The following is an 18,813-nucleotide window of genomic DNA, read 5'->3' as shown; positions in this document are numbered from 1 at the left end:
CCCCTCTGCCCAGGGGCCTCCCCAACCTCTCCCCGCCCTGCCCAGCCGGCACCACCTCCCAGAGGGCACCACCGAGTGCCTCAAAGCCAGAGCCCCAGAGGGAGCGGAGCAGGCCGGCCACCTGCAAGCCACAGTGGCTGCCCTTTGCGTGCTGCGAGGTGGGGGACCCTGGGCAGGAAGCTGGCTGGGCCCCAAGACCCCGGGGGCCATGGGCGGGGAGGTGCTGTCCGGCCTGGGGGCCCTGCGGCGAAGAAAGCGGCTGCTGGAGCAGGAGAAGTGGCTGGCGGGCTGGGCACTGGCCCTGGCGGGAGCTGGCATTGGGCTCATGGTCCTGCACGCAGAGATGCTGTGGTTCGGGGGCTGCCCGGTGAGTCTGAGGGAGGAGGTTGGGTTAGGGTTTGAGGGGGAAAGTTGGGGGGTCTGGACTCTTGGATCTGAGAGAGGAGGCAGTAAGGGCCAGAACTTTTGGGTCTGAGGGTGGAGATTGGTGGGGTCTGGACTCTTGGATCTAAGGGAGGAGGGACTGGGGATTGAAACCCTGGGTCTGATGGACGAGGTTGGGGGACCTCAGGAGGCAGCTATAGGGTCTCCCCTAGTGAGGAAGGAGTGGGGCACCCATGATTCCCTGTCCTGTCCGAGGCAGGTGCAGAGTTAGAAACCTGGGTCCTAGCAGGTGTTGAGGGGTGAGGGCGGTGAAACTGGGTTTCAGAAGCAAAGTGAGAATAAGGCCCCTCTGGGAGGCTGCTTTGGGCCTTATCTGGGCGGGAAAAGTTTCCTCAGAGGGAGGGATCCTTGGCAGGGAGCCTGGCTGGGTGGGGGAGGGATGTGGAAAATCACCCCCAGACTCCTTTCTGCCCCCCTTTTCATCCCAGAGAGATCAGTCATCCATCTCCCCACAATCTCATTGTCCTCCCCACAATCTCATGTGGAGGCTTTGGTGGGGTGGAGGGAGGAGGAGGCTGAGACGCCTGGGCCTGCAGGGAGTGGGCAGAAGGTTAAGGGGGTGTCAGGTCGAGCTGAGCCCAGGTGGGGCCCTGAGCACTGGTGCGTTCTGCCCTGGCCCAGGGAGGACACAGGTCAGAGTCGCTGTGGCTTGAAGACAGAGAATTGCTCAACAGGAAAGGAGGTGGAGACCTGTCTGAGGGGGGAGGGCAGGAGTGGAGACCTGTCTGAGGGGGGAAGGCAAGGTGGGAGTTGCACCCCTTAGAGGGGCCAGATCTGAGGACCTGGAGGGTGCCTGGGGGTGAAGGCTCAGGGTTAGTACTAGGGTTTAGGGGTCTAGGGGCAAGTCCTGACGGATCCCAGGAGTCATATGGCCAGTCAGGGCAGCCTGAGGGCAGCCGGCTGGAGGGGGTGGGGTGCCCGCCGGGGGCCATGCCAACAGGAAGCGTGGCCGGAGCTTGCCCGCCGCTCCCACGCTCCAGCACCCGCCCAGCAGGGAAGCCGGGACTTGGGGGCCTGCTGGGGGCAGCCAGGAGGACCTTGGGCTCTTACCTCCTCCTGCTCCCCTAATTTTCCAGGTGGCAGCGGCACTGGGGGTTGAAGCAGGGGGAGGAGAGCAGAAGCTGTCTGAGCCTCAGTTTCCCCATCCATAAATAACCCTTGGATTCCTCCTCGGCTCCCTGCTCAAGCATAGGCACCCCCTCCATGCCCCCACCCTGACTCACCTGCCCAGACACCTGCTTTCTAGGGGGAAAGATTTCTGGAGCACTGGGAAGTGAGGAGGAAATGGTGGACAGGACCCTCAGAGACAAAGTGAGAAGAGGGTCCCAGGGAGGGCACTTGCCTTGCCTGAGGCTGACCCAGGTTTGATATCTGGCATCTCAGATGGTTCCCCGAGCACTGCCAAGACTGATTCCTGAGTGCAGAGTCAGCCCTGAGCATCGCCGGGTGTGACCCCCCAAACAAAAGCAAACACAGAGGCAAGTGAGAGGAAGAGATGGAGGGACAGAGACGAGGAGACACAGAGATGGGAAGACACAGACCCAACCCAGGGCTCCAGAACTGAGGGAGGGCCAGGAGCAGGCTTTGTGGGGGCCCACCTGAGGACCTCAGTGGAAGCAAGTGTGGACTCAGGGACCCACGAAAGCAAAAAAGCTCAGAGATGCAGGACATGGCTCTGGGGTAGAACACTAGCCTGGTCTGTGGGAGCCCTGGGTCCCTGCCATAGCCCCTTACACCCCGAGCACTATTGGACTTGGACACCACCCCAGCACCACCCTGAAGAAGCCCTGAGCCCAAGGGAAAATCCTAATGATAAGGAAGCTTCTAAAAAGAAACAGAAAAGGGGATCAGGGAGCTCTGAGAGGGGTGAAGGGTGGGGAGAGCTGAGGGACAACAGCACCATTGTTCTGGGGGGGGCAGGCCCCCTGCAGCAGGAAACTGGCCTTTTCCCCTGCAGAGGTGGGGCCCTGGCAGGCAGGAGGAGCTGGCTGCGTCTTCAAGAAACAGGTGCCGAGCTCAGTCTGAGGGGCTCCCAGGCCTCCCTCCAGTGGGCTGACCCATCCAGACCCAACTCCATTCCGTCCCAGTCAGCACCCCCACCTCCTTCCCCACAGAGGAACCAGTCGTCCCTGACCCTTCCAAATCTCTCCCTCCGGAATTCTAGATTCCTCCAAGGTATTGCTACACAAAGAAGGAAAAAAATCTCGGGGTTCCGGGAGACCATGTGCTTCCGGCTAGATCTGCTGCAGGCCGGGAGCCCGGAGCCAGCCAGGGCCTGGAAGAAGTAGAGGGAGGAGCAGAGAGGAACAGAAGGATGGTGGGGGGCTTGCTCAGAGCTTGGGGTGGGGGTCTGTCATCCCCCAGAAAGCAGCAGAGAATAGCACCACATAGGCACCAAATGTTACTTGGATTCTTGGGAATTTGGAGGGAAACTTGTTATTGCACCTGTGCAGGGCCAGCTGGGTGGGAAGAGGAAGGGTCTCTTCACATCTGTTTCTAGTGCTCACCACACACACACACACACACACACACACACACACACACACACACACATATGCAAGCACGTATGCTCACACATGCATGCACATACACGTACACATACACAGAGCCTAAGTTTGCTGGGACAGATTCTGACAATAAGAAGGAATAAGGGAGGGGCTGGCAAGATAGCATGGAGGTAAGGTGTTTGTCTTCCATGCAGAAGGACGGTGGTTCGAATCCCGGCATCCCATATGGTCCCCTGAGCCTGCCAGGAGCGATTTCTGAGCGTAGAGCCAGGAGTAACCCCTGAGCACTGCCGGGTGTGACCCAAAAACCAAAACCCAAAAAAAAGAATGAGGGGGGTCGGAGAGATAGCATAGGGGTTGGGCATTTGCCTTGCATGCAGAAGGACGGTGGTTCAAATCCCGGCATCCCATATGGTCCCCCGAACCTGCCAGGAGTGATTTCTGAGTGTAGAGCCAGGATTAACCCCTGAGCGCTGCCGGGTGTGACCCAAAAACCACACACACACATACAAAAAGAGATGGTCTGGCAATAGTACAGTGAGGAGGGCACTTGCCTTGCACATGGCTGATCCAGGTTCGATCCCCAGCATCCCATTGGTCCCCTGAGCCCACCAGGAGTGATTCCTAAGTGTGCAGAGCAAGTCCAGAATACAGTTGGCTGTGCCCCTCTTCCTCCCCCACCCCAAAAAAAAAAACATTTAAAAAGGAGGAGCTGGAGCCATAGCACAATGGGTAGGGCATTTGCCTTGCACATAGCCGACCCAGGTTTAATCCCTGGCATCCTGTATGATCGTCCCCAGCCCCCCAAAGCTGGCCTGGTGTAATTTCTGAGCACAAAATGAGGAGTAACAAATGAGCACTGCCAGGTGTGGGTAAAGAACAATAAATAAACAAATAAATAAATGAAATGAAAAAGAAGAAATGTTAGATTGTACAGGGGGCAGGGTTTGCCTTGCATGTTTGCCTTGCATGCAGCTGACCTGGGTTCAGTCCCAGAAATCCCAGATGGTCTCCCAAGCCCACTCTGAGTGATCATTAAGCTTAGAACAGAAGTTAAGTCCTGAGCACCACTGGGTGAAGCCATGCCCCAACCCCCAAAGAAATAGAAATGTTGGACTGGAATGGAGAGAGCATTTACCTTGCACGTAACTGACCAGGGTTCAATTCCCGGTATCCCATGTGGTCCCTTGAGCACTGCCAGGAGCAATTTCTGAGTGTAGAGCCAGGAGCAACTCCTAAGCAATGCCAAGTGTGGTTCAAAAACAAAAACAAAAAGAAGGGGCCGGAGAGATAGCATGGAGGTAAGGCATTTGCCTTTCATGGAGACAGATGGTGGTTCAAATCCCAGCATCCCATATGGTCCCCCGTGCCTGCAAGGAGCAATTTCTGAGCATGGAGCCAGGAGTGACCCCTGAGCGCTGCCGGGTATGACCCCCCCAAAAAAAAAAGAAAAAGAAAATAGGAATGTGAATGGCTGGGAAGATAGCACATGTGTGGATGGGAACACAAGCTTTATGGGCAGGAGTACTGAGTTGGGAATGACCCCCAAACTAAGAGCTGGGAGTAGGCCCTGAGCACTCTGAGTATGGCAGGCAAGTTTGAGGGAAAAAAAAAAAAAAAAAAAAGGGCCCGGAGAGATAGCACAGCAGTGTTTGCCTTGCAAGCAGCCGATCCAGGACCTAAGGTGGTTGGTTCGAATCCCGGTGTCCCATATGGTCCCCCGTGCCTGCCAGGAGCTATTTCTGAGCAGACAGCCAGGAGTAGCCCCTGAGCACCGCTGGGTGTGACCCAAAAACCAAAAAAAAAAAAATGTACACTGAAAATATGAGGGGGGCTGAACTGGGGGGCTCCTAAAAGAATTGGACGACCTGGGGCCGGGAAGGTGGCGCTAGAGATAAGGTGTCTGCCTTGTAAGTGCTAGCCAAGGAACGGACCGCGGTTCGATCCCCCGGCGTCCCATATGGTCCCCCCAAGCCAGGGGCAATTTCTGAGCACTTAGCCAGGAGTAACCCCTGAGCATCAAACGGGTGTGGCCCAAAAACCAAAAAAAAAAAAAAAAAAAAAGAATTGGACGACCTTGATATCTGGGACTTAGGTATCTGGTACTCTCCCTGGCAATCAGAAAATGCTTTTTCTGGGAGAGGGTTGGGACACACCCCTCGGTACTCAGGGGACCCTAAGTGGTGCCGGGGATCCAACCTGGACTGGCCACATACACGCAAGAGTGTTCTCTCTTGGGCCGCTACTAGAAGGTGGTTTTGAGACTTTTGCTGGTGACCAGGAAAAACTGGATTTGTGGAGGGGGACAGGATTGGAGTGTTGGAACAAGATTTGTGAACGGGGTCGGGGTCTGACTGAAGGGAGACTCACACTCTCCACCCTCTCTATGCAGTGGGCGCTTTACCTGTTCCTTGTGAAATGTGCCATCAGTGTGTCCACCTTTCTGCTTCTGTGCTTCATCCTGGCCTTTCATGCCAAGGAGGTCCAGGTAAGTCAGCCCTGCCCTCAGACTCCCCCACAGCTGCTCTTGGCCCCCACTTCAGGCTGCCTCACACTTTCCACCTCCCAGGCTGAGTAATGAGAATCTTCCGCCCGCCTGAGAGGCTTCCACACCCTCCCTCGGCCTGGCTTGCATGAACCACAGACAGACAGGCAGACAGTCGGGACAGATGGAGGGACCCGAAGGACAGAAGGAGCCTCCTTTCTCTTGGCCCTCCCTTTCACACTCTTATTCCCTTTCCTAGGGCCTTTCTGGCTCGCTGCACCCTCTGAATATTAAAGTGGGGGACGCTACTGACTTCAGTGGCAATGTCTCTGACCCTCCCCTTGCAATCCCTGGCTCGCTAGAGGGTCTCCAACCAGGCCACATGGTCACTAGCAGTGACTTGCAGTAGAAGTGATCCCAAGCTGGGAGCTCAGCACTGCCCAGCCTCAGTTTCCCCATCTGGGGAACTGATAACAACTCAGCCTGCTGTTCTCTGAGCATTGGCTGCCTTCAGAAATGTAAAGGAAGGGGGTTGCTCTGTTGTCACTAGTAGTTGAAAGTCACCGCAGGGATCCCCCCAGAAACAGAATGGGGCTCCCCAGGGGTGTGAGTCAGTCAGCTGCAGGGAGGTGGGGTTTTGTCTGGATTCTGGGGGGCCTCAAGAGGGGAACGTGTCATTCACAATGTAGACGTCTCTGTAAGTGACTTCTAGGTGCCAGCTGAGCCCCTCCAGGCCTAAGCAGCAATTGGGGAGAAGCTCTAATTCAGGTCCTACCCTGTTCCCCACCCTTTGGGGCCCCACACCCTGCGCTATCACCTCTCGGACGTGGCCCAGGCGGACTGCGAGGCGCGCCCCCCTTATCTTGCCTGCCTGCGCGGGTTTGGCCCACGACTGGGGGGCCCACCCAGTGACTCTCATTCCTTCTTTCTTCTCTCCCTGCACCCCTTAACCTGCCCCCCACCCCCCGCAGCTATTCATGACGGACAACGGGCTCCGGGACTGGCGCGTGGCGCTGACCGGTCGGCAGGTGGCCCAGATCGTGCTGGAGCTGGCCGTGTGTGGCCTGCACCCCGCACCGGTTCGGGGCCCACCCTGTGCACTCCGGGCCACCGAGGACTCCTGGCCCGGCTTCCTGGACCAGGGCGAGGCGCTGCTGTCGCTGGCGATGCTGCTGCGCCTCTACCTGGTACCCAGGGCCGTGCTCCTGCGCAGCGGGGTCCTGCTCAACGCATCCTACCGCAGCATCGGTGCCCTCAACCAGGTCCGCTTTCGCCACTGGTTCGTGGCCAAGCTGTACATGAACACACACCCGGGCCGCTTGCTGCTGTGTCTCACCCTGGGCCTCTGGCTCACCACCGCCTGGGTGTTGTCGGTGGCTGAGAGGTGAGGGAGTCCCCTACCCCTCTCCTCCCCTTTGGGTGGGGAAGGAAGGGGAGTCCCTAGTGGGAAATCACAGACAATCATAGTCGCCCTGTACGGTAGAGCAGGTTGCAAGCAAACTTATAACACAGCAGAAGCTAGAGTCCCAGAGAGCCTGGGGCGGGGTTGGGGTGCACATGATTGAGCCTGCAGGAACCCCCGGTTCTAATCTGGCTCTGTCTTGAATGGTTGCATGGAGCACAGCAGTTGTGAGCCTCAATTTTTCCACTCTCCTCCTCCCCTTCTCCCTTCACTTTGCTCCCTGATTTTGGAGGTGTGTCCTCAGGGCTCGGTGTGGTGGAAGGGACTCTGTGGCCTGCAGGCTGCCTGCCCAACATAACCCAACCCTTTCTAGTCATCTCTTCCTCCCTCTCATGGAGAAGGAATTTAGGGGTAACCTGAAGCCAATGGGTGGGGTTGGGGGGGGGACAGGATCCTTGGGACAGAGACAGATGTCAGGAGCTCCCTACGGCCAGGGCAGAGCCTCTGTCTGGCAAGGGACTTTTTTCCTTACATTCTTTTGGCTTTTTTGTTTATTTGGTTTGGGTTCAGGGGCCATACTCGGCGATGCTCAGTGCTTACTATTGGCTCTGCACTTAGGGGTTCTTCCTGGTGGGGCTTGGGGGACCCCAATCAGTATCTGGGATTGAACTCAGGTTGGCTGCATGTAAGGCCTTAATCCTGTACTATTTCTGGCCCTCTCTTTTTATTTTCTGTTTTGGGACCACACCCAGCGGTGCTCAGAGCTTACTCCTGGCAGACTTAGGGGGAACTCAAATGACCTCTGTCAGCCTGTCAATCGTCTCACACACGAAAGGCAGGGGTGGGAGTAGAGTTTCTACCTCCAGAGGCAGCCATCTGCAACCCTAAGTGTGTTTTGGAGTTAAGCCACAGTGAGGGTAAGTCCAGACCCACAGTGCATGAATCTGAGGTGTCCCTGGTTTTCACAAAGCGAGTCTGACCACAGGTCCTGGCTACAGGATCTGAGTAAGACAGTCTGACTGCATCGGGGTGGTCGCAGTCCTGACAGGAAATGGTCTACAAAGCCACCTCAAGGCCACAGGATTTTTTTTTTCTTTTTGGGCCACACCTTTTTGGGTAACACTCAGAAATTACTCCTGGCCATGCCATGCGCTCAGAAATCACTCCTGACTTGGGGGACCATATGGGACCCTGGGGGATCGAACCCCGGTCTGCCTAGGTTGGCGTGTGCAAGGCAAAAGTCCTACCGCTTGCACCATCGCCCCAACCCGAGGATTTTTTTGGTGTGGCTATTAGAAAAAGGGCTAGAGAGATAGTACAGTGGGTAGAGCACTTGCCTTGGGACCTGGGATCGATCCCTGGCATCCCATGAAGTTCTTTTGAAACACCACCAGAAGTGATTCCTGGGCAAGAAACAGGAGTTACCCTTGAGCGTGACCGAGTGTGGCTCTCCCCAAAATAAAGGTGGCCTTTCATCACCCTACCTGCTTTTGCCAACATCTCAGGTGAATTTGCTGTATTTCTATACCTGCCCTCCCACCTCTTAACCCCTGTCCTGAATGCTGTGTCCCCGGCTACTTCCTTAAGCTGGTAGCTTGCAGAGTATGCTGCTGGTTAGTTTTTGTTTGCTTGGCTTTTTTGCTTATTTGGCTGTTGTCTTCTTTTGGGTTTTGTTTTTATTTTTCAAGCCACTCCCAGTATTCACCTGGCAGTGCTTGGGGAAATCATATGGGGTGCTAGGGATTGAATTTAGGTTGGCTGCATGCAATGCAAATTGCTTACACTATCATTCTGGCTCTAGGTTAGTTGGTTTGTAAGGCCCCTCCGGCTGGCAGTGCTCAAGGCTAACTCCTGGTTCAGTACTCTGGGATCACTCCTGGTGGTGTTTGGGAAACCCTTTGTGGTTCTGAAGACTGAAGCCATGTCAGGGTGTTCATAGCAAGTGCCCTAGTAGTGGTCTTGGCTCTCTAGTCCCCACGCAGTGACTTTGTAACTAGCAGCTTATGGGATCCCTTTAGCTCTGTGTGGGGCAGGATCTAAGGCTCCCAGGGTACTGGTTTCTTAGGACTTCGGAGGGACTGTGTGTTCATTGGGGGAGTCCCAGGAGCAATTTCCCAACAAACCTCCCCATCCCATCCCCGCAGGCAGACCGTTAATGCCACCGGCCACCTTTCCGACACGCTGTGGCTGATCCCCATCACGTTCCTGACCATCGGCTATGGGGATGTGGTGCCAGGCACCATGTGGGGCAAAATCGTCTGTCTGTGTACCGGGGTCATGGTGAGTATACATGTTCTGGGTGAGCCGAGGGTCTGGTGAGGCCTCACACATGGGGGGCAGTGCTGGGATCCAACTCAGGCAGGCAAGGCCGGTGCTCCACCACTGACCTCTCCCTGGATCCTAGCACCAACTTTCTAAATCCAGGCCAGTGCTAACTGCTGGCACCCACAGAGTTCCTGGGAGGCCAACCCAACTGCCAGATAAGGAACAGGCACTGATGAAACAGTTGCTTTCCTGGACTTGAAACCTGCACATTCCATCTGCCCTCCCTGCTGTGCTATTGCTCTGCCCCTATTGATTTTTTTTTTATGTTTTTGCGAGATGGGTTTGGGGCACACCCAGCGGTGCTCAGGGGTTACTCCTGGCGCTCTATGCTCAGAAACTGCTCCTAGCAGGCTCAGGACTATATGGGATGCCAGGGATCAAACCCGGGTCAGTCCTGAATCAGTTCAGGGTTAGCCACATGCAAGGCAAACTCCCTACCACTATGCTATTGCTCTGGTTCCAAATTTTCTTTTTCTCTTTGAGTCTCACCTTGCTGTGCTCAGGGGTAACTCCTGGCTCTGCTCTCAGAAATTACTCAAGGGATACCAAGGATCAAACCCAGTCAGCCTTGAGCAAGGCAAGCACCTTCCTTGTTGTGCTATTTCTAAGGTCCTCCAGAAATCACCCTTCTCTGATGAGCAGAAAGCTATTTCTCATTACCTCTTAGGACCTCCCACTCCCTGGATTGTTCCAGTATCTCCCTCCCCAATAGCACCTCTGGGGAACACACTAGTCTGAGGCAAGAAAGGAAAGGGGAGCAGGTGACCCTCACCTCCAGCCGTGATCCAGAGTGACCATACATGGAGAGCCAGAAGGGAGAAAGAAGTTCAGTCAGAGGAAATTGGGTGGGGGGGCGTGCTGAGGTTCTAAAGAGGCGGGGGAAGGCAGGGCTGGGGGAGTCGTGGGGGGCCCTTGGTTTCCTGGGAGTGAACAGTCAGCCCAGCCCTGCCCCACCTCCCACAGCCCCTGAAGAGGAAGCCCTTCCTGCCCATCATCCCCTTCCCTTTGAGGTGCTTGTTGTTAGATTGGGGTCACACGGTCACTGGGAGGCACTTGTTCTTGCCCACACACCTGGCTGTACTGGTGGTACATTTGGATGAGGGTGCGGCAAGGTTACTGGACAGTATCAGGCGGGGTGGGACACAGGCCACAGAAGTCAAGTTTAAGGCCTCATCTTTGCAAAGCAAAGATGGGGGCTTTACCCTGAGTCACCACCATGCCCCCCTGAGAGAGAGGATGCACTGCTCTCTCTGTGCCCCAGAGGTGGCCTGCCGGGGGGTGGGACCTGGGGACAGTGGGGTCACTCCTGGCTCGGCCCACAGGGCGTCTGCTGCACGGCCCTGCTGGTGGCTGTGGTGGCCCGGAAGCTGGAGTTCAACAAGGCAGAGAAGCATGTACACAACTTCATGCTGGACATTCAATACGCCAAGGAGGTGAGAAGGGGTGGTAATGGGGCCCCCACTTACCCGGAGCCCAGCCCAGCCTCCCCCGACCTCAGACACCCCCCCCCCACTCTGCCTCTTCAGATGAAGGAGTCAGCAGCCCGTGTGCTGCAGGAGGCCTGGCTGTTCTACAAACACACGCGCAGGAAGGACGCAGGCTCTGCCCGCAGACACCAGCGCAGGCTGCTGGCCGCTATCAACACGTGAGCGCCTGTCCCGCGTGGTCTGCATACATGTGTGTGGCCCATGACCTTTGTGCACATGTGTCTCTTATCCCATGTGTGCTTATGTGTGTCCTATAACATATGCATATGTGTCCCACGACATGTGTTTATATATCCTATGATCTCTGTGCATATATGTGTCCCATGTCCTGTGACATGCACCGTGTGCTTGTGTTTGCATGCACCCACCTATCTGGCAGGACCCCACGCCTGGGCTCACTGATCAGTGTCTATCCATTCTGACTGTGGCTGGAGTCTGTGGGTCAGACCCCTGGTCTCTGATGGATGTTGACCGTCCCCTGCCCCTCCACGTCCTTTGTTCATTTTTCTCTGGGCACCGTGTCTCCCTGGTTTTCTCAACCCCATCTCAGAGCTTAAACCCCATGTAGGAACCAGGCATGACCTCCGCCCCCCACCCCCTTCTCAATACAGATTCCGACAGGTGCGGTTAAAGCACCGGAAGCTCCGGGAACAAGTGAACTCTATGGTGGACATCTCCAAGGTTCGGGGCTCCCCCTGGATGCAGGGTGGGAGGGGTGCGCAATTGTGTGTGTGTGTGTGTGTGTGTGTGTGTGTGTGTGTGTGTGTGTGTGTGTAAACCAGGCCCTGGAACAGAGCACACATGGGCCTCCCTACCTAACCTTCGGCCAAGTGAATGAGGCAGAACAGGACCCTGTAGTGAGGGGAGAGGCAGGTTCCTTTCAACCTTCCATAACCAAAGGCAATGCAGGCACTCAGTGCTCACCCTGATATGCCCCCCCCCATGGTCCCCAAAGTACAAAACATAAAGTAGCCTCTGAACACCTTCAGGTCTGGCCTGACTCCCCAAAAAGAAGTGTATAGTATTAAGTTTAGGGGTGAGGGTTCCCCTTCGCAGTGTTCAGGAGACTCAACATCCTGCTTGGTGATTCTGCCCCCAGGACGGTGTTCCGTGCAAGGGTCCTGCAGTTTTAGGGGCACCTGGCCCCAGGCACCAAGTAGTGCTCAGGGCTGCATGTGGCAATGATGGAGGGGACCCCAGGTGGTGCCAGGGATCTTCCCAGGGTTGGCCACCTGCAAGGAGGTGTTGTCATCTCTGCACTATCTCTCCAGCCCCTGCAGGATTCTTTTATTTTCTGGGAGGAGGGGTTGGGATTTGGGGCCACACCCAGTAATGCTCAAGGGTCATTCTGGCGCTGTGCTCAGGGGACCATATGGGATACTGGAGATAGAAACCAGGTCGGCCATATGCAAGGCAAACGCCCTCCTTGCTGTGTTATCATTCTGGCCCTATATGCCAATCTCCTCACTGTCTACGTGGACGGAAGCTCAGTTCTTCCTAACTCCAAGTCTTAAGCCACTTTAAAACCAGAACAAATTAACCAACAGAGCTCCAAGATAAATGGCGAAACCAATAAAATATAGGAACTAGCTGGCCCAGCAGAGAGGCAGCATTGTTTTGGGCAAACTCGGCCTGGGCTGCCAGGTGCCCTTCGGCTGACAGGTCTGCCCAGCCTCGTGACTCTCCTGCACGCCGCCTCCTGTTGGGCCTTGGCCAGAGTGTGACAGCAATGATGCCAGACCCGGTAGCTCTTTGCTTTTCCCTGTTTGATTACAACAACTCAAACGGTGGCCTGTGGCACCTGGCCATGGTAAACAGTCACAGACACACGTCCCTAAACCTTGTGACCTGCAGTGGGGCAGGGACTGGTCCGCTCGCTCTGGCTTGATGGCAGGTGACCAATTTTTTGGGTTGTTGTTGTTTTTGTTTTGGGATCACATTTGGTGTCACTCAGGAGTTACTCCTGGCTCTGTGCTCAGAAATTGTTGCTGGCAGGCTCAGGAGACCCTATAGGATGTAGGGGATCAAACCCAGGTAGGCTGCCTGCAAGGCAAATACCCTACCCACAGTGCTATCACTCTGGCCCCCACGTTTTTGGCTTTTGTTTTATTTTTGTTGTTTTGATTGTTTTTGCTTTTGAACCATACTCCTAGTGGTGCTCAATAGGGGTTGCTGGGGATCAAACCTGGGTTTGTCACCTGCAAGGCAAGTGCTTTCCCCACTGTACTATAGCTCCAGTCCCAACAATTTTTTGGCCACACCCAGTAGTGCTCAGGGGTTAGTTACTCCTGGCTTTGCACTCGGGAATCACTCTGATCAGTGCTAAAGGGAGCATATAAAATGCTGGAGATCAAACCTGCTTTGGCCGTTGTCCTCTCTGCTGTACCATCTCTCAGCCACGAGCCCCTGCATTTCAGAAGCTCGGTGGTACCCCAATAGAGAATTTCCAAATGCACTGAACCTGGGAAGAAGGCTTTGTGGGCTGGAATTGAGGTTTTGCTTGCTGCAGTCCCATTTCATGTCCACCACTGGGGACCACCTTGTGGGAGCCTGTGAGGTGTGTCTCATCCCCCACTCCCAAACACCCAACAAAAACAAAATAACCTAGATGATTCCAGAACCTTTGAAAATGCTTATTCTGGGGCCGGGCGGTGGCGCTAGAGGTAAGGTGCCTGCCTTGCCTGCGCTAGCCTAGGACGGACCGTGGTTCGATCCCCCAGTGTCCCATATGGTCCCCCAAGCCAGGAGCGACTTCTGAGCGCATAGCCAGGAGTAACCCCTGAGCGTCACCGGGTGTGGCCCAAAAACAAAAAAAAATGCTTATTCTAGGCTGAAGTTATGAAGTGCCCCTTGTTTACCCCTCAAGTCTCAGAATATCCACAAGCTTCTGGGGATTCACAAGCGAGGCCCTCATTAGGACACACAGGGTGCATGAGAAAGCCCTGCAGCGTGAAACTTCACTGCCCCAGACCTCAGTTTCCCAACTGCCAATATACCAACAAGAGTCCCCTCATCACTCCCACTAATCCATCCCACCTTTCAGGAGGTTTTTTGTTTGTTTGTTTATTTGTTTTGGGGCCACACCTGGTGACACTCAGGGGTTACTCCTGCCTCTGTGTTCAGAAATTGCTCCTGGCAGGCTCCGGAGACCATATGGGATGCCGGGGATGGAACCCAGGTCAGCGGCTTGCAAGACAAACCTCCTACCGCTGTGCTCTCGATCCGGCCCTGATTTGTTGTTGTTTGGGCTTGTTTTTGTTTTTGGCCCACACCTGGTGTTGCTCAGGGATTACTCCGACTCTGTGCTTAGAAATTGCTCCTAGCGAGATAGCACAGCGGTGTTTGCCTTGCAAGCAGCCGATCCAGGACCTAAGGTGGTTGGTTCAAATCCTGATGTCCCATATGGTCCCCCGTGTCTGAGCAGACAGCCAGGAGTAACCCCTGAGCACCGCCGGGTGTGGCCCAAAAACCGAAAAAAAAAATAAAATCGCTCCTGGCAGGCTTGAGGAACTATATGGGATGCCAGGGATCGAACCCGGATTCGTCCCAGGTCAGCAGCGTGCAAGGCAAACGCCCTACCTGCTGTGCTATAGTACTGGCCCCTTTCAAGAATTCAAATTGCCAAGTAGCTGGGCTTAACTTTGAGGTTAACTTACTGTTACAGCCTCTGCAGAGCCAGGGAGGCAGTTCAAAGGGTTGGGACTCAACTTGAGGCCAAAGCAGTAGTAGAATGGAGAGAGCAATTGTCTTGCACACAGCCAACCAGGACTGAACCCTGGCACCTCCTAGGGCTCCCCTAGTCCTGCTAGGAGGGATCCCTGAGCACAGAGCCAGGAAAAAACCCTGAGCTCTACTGGATGTGCCCCTCCAAAACAAAACAAAAAAATAACAAAAGGGTTGGAGTGAATGCCTTGGATGTGTGAGGTCCCAAGTTTGATCCTTGACACCCCCAGTATCTCTGAGCATGGTGGGCCACTCTGAGAAATACTCAGGGCTGGCAGAGTGACTCAGTGAGAAACATTTGTCTTGCATGTGCGAAGCCTTGGATTTGATTCCCAGCATCCCTTCCCTAAATAAAAAAAAAAAAAAAGGAAATATTAAAAGGAGGCAGGAGAAATAGTACAACAGGTACAATCTTGCTTTGCTTGTGACCAACTTGGCTTTGCACCGCAGCACCCCATATGATTCCATGAACCATGCCAGGAGTGATCCCTGAGGGCAGAGCCAGGAGTAAGCCCTGAGTATTGCCGGGTGTGGCCCCCAAAACAAAACAAACAAAATGAAGGGGGTGAGAGAGATGTTTAAGGCCCTCACCCCGCTCCCTTCTGACCTGGGTTTGACTTCCAGCCCTGCATAGGACTGGGGACAGGTGTGGCGCCAGCAAGAACCCAGGAGGGGCCTCACCGACTTCTTCCCGCAGCCAAAAGGGGCCGCCCCAGCCCTGAGCCCGCCTCCCTCTCTCGCAGATGCACATGATCCTGTGCGACCTGCAGTTGAGTCTCAGCAGCTCCCACCGCGCCCTGGAGAAGCGCATTGACGCACTGGCCGTGAAGCTGGACGTGCTGAGTGAACTGCTCAGCTCTGCCCTGAAGACGCAGCAACTTCCAGAAGCCACCCAGGACGCCACGTAGCTGTGCAGGTGCTGGGATGGGACTGGAAAGAGCAGCGCTGGCAGCCAAGACCCCATTAGCTAAGGCATAAGTGGGGGGGGTGCACCCAGGGGACACACTCCCACCCTCATTCTGGCCATCTGGATTTCAGTGCGCATAGCGAGGACATCCCCCTCTCTGGTCTCCTCCTGGGCACTTCCCCTGGCTTTCTCCGCATGGCTGTCTGCACCTGGACTTTTGGGGTACTACCTATGCCCACCCTCTCCTCTCGCTGTCCACCCACTGCCATGCATATACTCCTCTCCCAATAGCTTTCCTGTCTCTCCAGGACTTGCAAAAGAAGACCCTGGATGGAGATCCTAGCTGTCCCCTGCTGCTCCTGGCCTGGACCATGAAGAAAACACCTGCAGGGTGAGGGGCGCAGGGCGCTCCCTCCTCCCAGGGGCTGGTGGGGGACTCCTCCCTGACAGCGGCCAGAGGGACACCCTCTGAAGAAGGGTGAAAAAATGGTCCTCACCACCCCCAGGTCGTCAACGAAGAGACCTCACTGTTCTAGGGACAACTCTGGCCTCAAATGGAATTGGGGGTACCTGGGGACTGTGCCCCAGAGGAGGGGCCAGGGGGCTGCATTCCAGGCTCCTGGGCTGCCTCAGTTCCCGCTGGCCGGCAGAGCTGAAGGAACCAGACCTGAGGCATGGAATGGGAGTCCCAGAGGACATCTGGGGAGGCAGGAGATGCCCCCGATCTCTGCTCTCCTACTTTGTAATAAATATTGACTGAAGATAGCAGGTGCCATCTCTTCCCAAAGGACCCACACCAGGACAACCTCACCCCTCCCTGCCAGAACGTCGGCTCCCCACTCTGCCCTGTGCTGAGTCTCAGGGCTCTGAATTCACCAAGTTGTTTTTGGGGAGCCGGGACCACACCTGGTATGCTCAGGTGCTATTCCTGACTAGCCTGATAGTGCTCAGCTGAGGCACCCTGTGGCACTGGGGATGATGCTAGGTTTGGCAAGTACCCAAACTTCCCAATGACGATCTCCAGCTGTCAAGGCTTTGAACGCCTCCAACTTGATGGGAAGGGGGAGGAGGAGGGAAGGTGTCAAATCCCATTCTGCCTCTAAGTATGATTTACGGTGTCTTCACCTTTCTGAACTTCTGAGTTCACACACACACAGACACAGACACACACACACACACACACACACACACACACACACACACACAGACACACACGATGCCTGGAGAGGTCAGATCAGGAGACTCACAGGAACCCCACAGCACCCCCCCAGAGCCCCATTTCGTTTCACATCTGCTGGGACAGGAAGAGGGAAGGGGGGGGCGGGAACTCCCTTTTTAGAAACCGCAGCCCCCCTAGAGACAGATACAGAAGCAGCGGTTTCTAGAGGCTCCTGCTGGGTTCAGCCCCAGCTTGCATGGCTTTGGGCCCGAAACCAAGTGTCACTTCCCACAGGCTGGCACTGCAGCGGGCTTGGGGCGCTGATTCACCTCGCTTCCATCCCAGAGGGCAAGTCATCCTAGCTGTTGAGCTATCTTTGGGTTTTCCTAACCGTCCCGCCAGCCCCACCCTGCCCGCCTAACCCACTCCCCGCTGCAGGCTGCCAGGCACCTGTGAAGGAAGGAAGGGAAGGGCCAGGACCTGGAAGGGGACCTGAGATAGGGACCTCCACTGCCATCTGCAGGCGGCTTCCTCACAGCACTGGAAAGGTCCGGTGCTCTGGGACCATTCTTTCCCCATCGTCTGGCCAACTGCTTTCTTCTCCAGACTGGGTGGCAGTTGAGTGGCAAGGTTCGTGCCTGGCATGGATGAGACCTGGGTTTGATTCCTGGTACCACAATAAACAAAACAAAAAACAACTGGGGCTGGAGTGAGAGTACAGCAAGCAGGGTGCTTACTTTGCATGTGGCTGACCTTCATTCAATCCCCAAAACCCTATAGGGTTCCCTAAGCCCTGCTAGGATTGATCCCTGAGCACAGAGGCCATAGTCAGCTCTGAACACAAATGGGTGTGATACAAAACCCAAAAATTATATATATTAAAAAAGAAACAAAAACCCAACCTACAGGGCTGGAGAGTTAGCACAGCGATTGAACGTTTGCCTTGCACTGAGCCATAACTGGACGGACAGTGGTTCGAATCCCAGTATCCTTTATGGTCCCCGGAACCTACCAGGAACGGTTTCTGAGTGCAGACCCAGGAGTAATCCCTGAGCGCCGCCGAGTGTGACCCAAAAAAAACAAACAAAAATAAATAAATAAATAAAATAAAATAACCGGGGGCCGGGCGGTGGCGCTACAGGTAAGGTGCCTGCCTTGCCTGCGTTGGCCTTGGACAGACCGAGGTTCGATCCCCCGGCGTCCCATATGGTCCCCCAAGCCAGGATCGACTTCTGAGCGCATAGCCAGGAGTAACCCCTGAGCATCACCGGGTGTGGCCCAAAAACAAACAAAAAAAAAACAATAAAAATAAAATAAAATAAAATAACCAATCCTAGAGCTGGAGCCACAGTAAGGAGGGTGTTTGCTTTGTAAACAGCTGGCCAGGTTCAATCCCCAGCATTCCACATTGTCCGTGAGCTCCACCAGATGTAATTTTTGAGTGCAGAGCCAGGAGTAAGTCTGAGCATAATACCCAAACCTCTTCCCCCTCTTCTTTTAGGCCTCAGTTTCCTCTCCGTCAGTGAGTCCCCTCTCAAGTCCTGAAAGACCTAGGGCTAAATCTTCTGTGTAAATGACTCAAAGACTCTCTGCTAAAGGAGAGGGCTGTGGGTGGTCACTGGTCCCATTTCACAGTTGAGAAAACTGTGGTGGTGTCATTGCACACCAAGAAGGGCATTTGCCTGGAAGACAGCAGACCCGAGTTCTATCCCTGGTATCCCATATGGTCCCAGAGCCTGCCAGGAGTACGTCCAGAGTATCACTAGGTGTGGTCCTAAAATAAAACACTCCCCCAAAAGAGGGGACCAGGATGACAACACAAAGGGCTGAAGCACACATTTTGTCTGCAGGAGCTCTGCTGGGTCCATTTCCTGGGATCCCATGATCTTTCCAGCATTACCAATAGTAAAACTTTAAAAACTGGAAGAAATGAAAAAAAAAAAAAAGGGGGGGGGGCCGGGCGGTGGCGCTGGAGGTAAGGTGCCTGCCTTACCTGCGCTAGCCTAGGAGACGGACCGCGGTTCGATCCCCCGGCGTCCCATATGGTCCCCCAAGCCAGGAGCGACTTCTGAGCGCATATAGCCAGGAGTAACCCCTGAGCGTCACCGGGTGTGGCCCAAAAACCAAAAAAAAAAAAAAAAAAAAAAAAAAAAAGGACCAGGGAGCTCAGAGGCAGGATGTCTACATGGCGTTCATGAGGTCCTGATTTTTTTGGTTTTGTTTTGGGAGACCACTCCTGATAGTGTTTGAGGGACCACATGGGTAACAGAGGATTGAACTGGAATCAGCCATGTGCAAGACAATTCTTTTACCCTGTACTAGAGTCCCTGAGTTTTTATCACTGACACTACTGAGACCCTTAAACACTAAATCC

At 54.9% G+C, this 18,813-nt stretch overlaps 1 protein-coding gene across 1 annotated transcript; it reads left to right on the top strand.

The window, feature by feature from the left end:
- The first annotated feature begins 208 nt into the window (after positions 1 to 208).
- On the top strand, positions 209 to 15,621 carry KCNN4 (potassium calcium-activated channel subfamily N member 4). Its single transcript, XM_049787287.1, has 9 exons — positions 209 to 367; positions 5,344 to 5,439; positions 6,408 to 6,820; positions 8,983 to 9,118; positions 10,486 to 10,596; positions 10,690 to 10,808; positions 11,262 to 11,331; positions 15,117 to 15,289; positions 15,589 to 15,621. The coding sequence occupies exons 1-8, from the start codon at positions 209 to 211 to the stop codon at positions 15,279 to 15,281; spliced, it is 1,269 nt and encodes a 422-aa protein (XP_049643244.1). The 3' UTR covers positions 15,282 to 15,289; positions 15,589 to 15,621.
- The last annotated feature ends 3,192 nt before the right edge of the window (positions 15,622 to 18,813 follow it).

This window comes from Suncus etruscus, chromosome 14 (genome assembly GCF_024139225.1).
Source record: "Suncus etruscus isolate mSunEtr1 chromosome 14, mSunEtr1.pri.cur, whole genome shotgun sequence".
Taxonomy (NCBI): domain Eukaryota; kingdom Metazoa; phylum Chordata; class Mammalia; order Eulipotyphla; family Soricidae; genus Suncus; species Suncus etruscus.
The sequence above is the reverse complement of the archived record's forward strand: the minus strand, read 5'-3'. Positions and strand labels throughout refer to the sequence as shown.

Excerpts from the sequence above, each read along its gene's own strand:
- KCNN4 (XM_049787287.1), top strand. The coding sequence starts at position 209 with ATGGGCGGGGAGGTGCTGTCCGGCCTGGGGGCCCTGCGGCGAAGAAAG. Across the intron at positions 6,821-8,982 it reads GTGTTGTCGGTGGCTGAGAG|GCAGACCGTTAATGCCACCG; the intron begins GTGAGGGAGTCC and ends CCATCCCCGCAG. Across the intron at positions 11,332-15,116 it reads CTATGGTGGACATCTCCAAG|ATGCACATGATCCTGTGCGA; the intron begins GTTCGGGGCTCC and ends CCTCTCTCGCAG.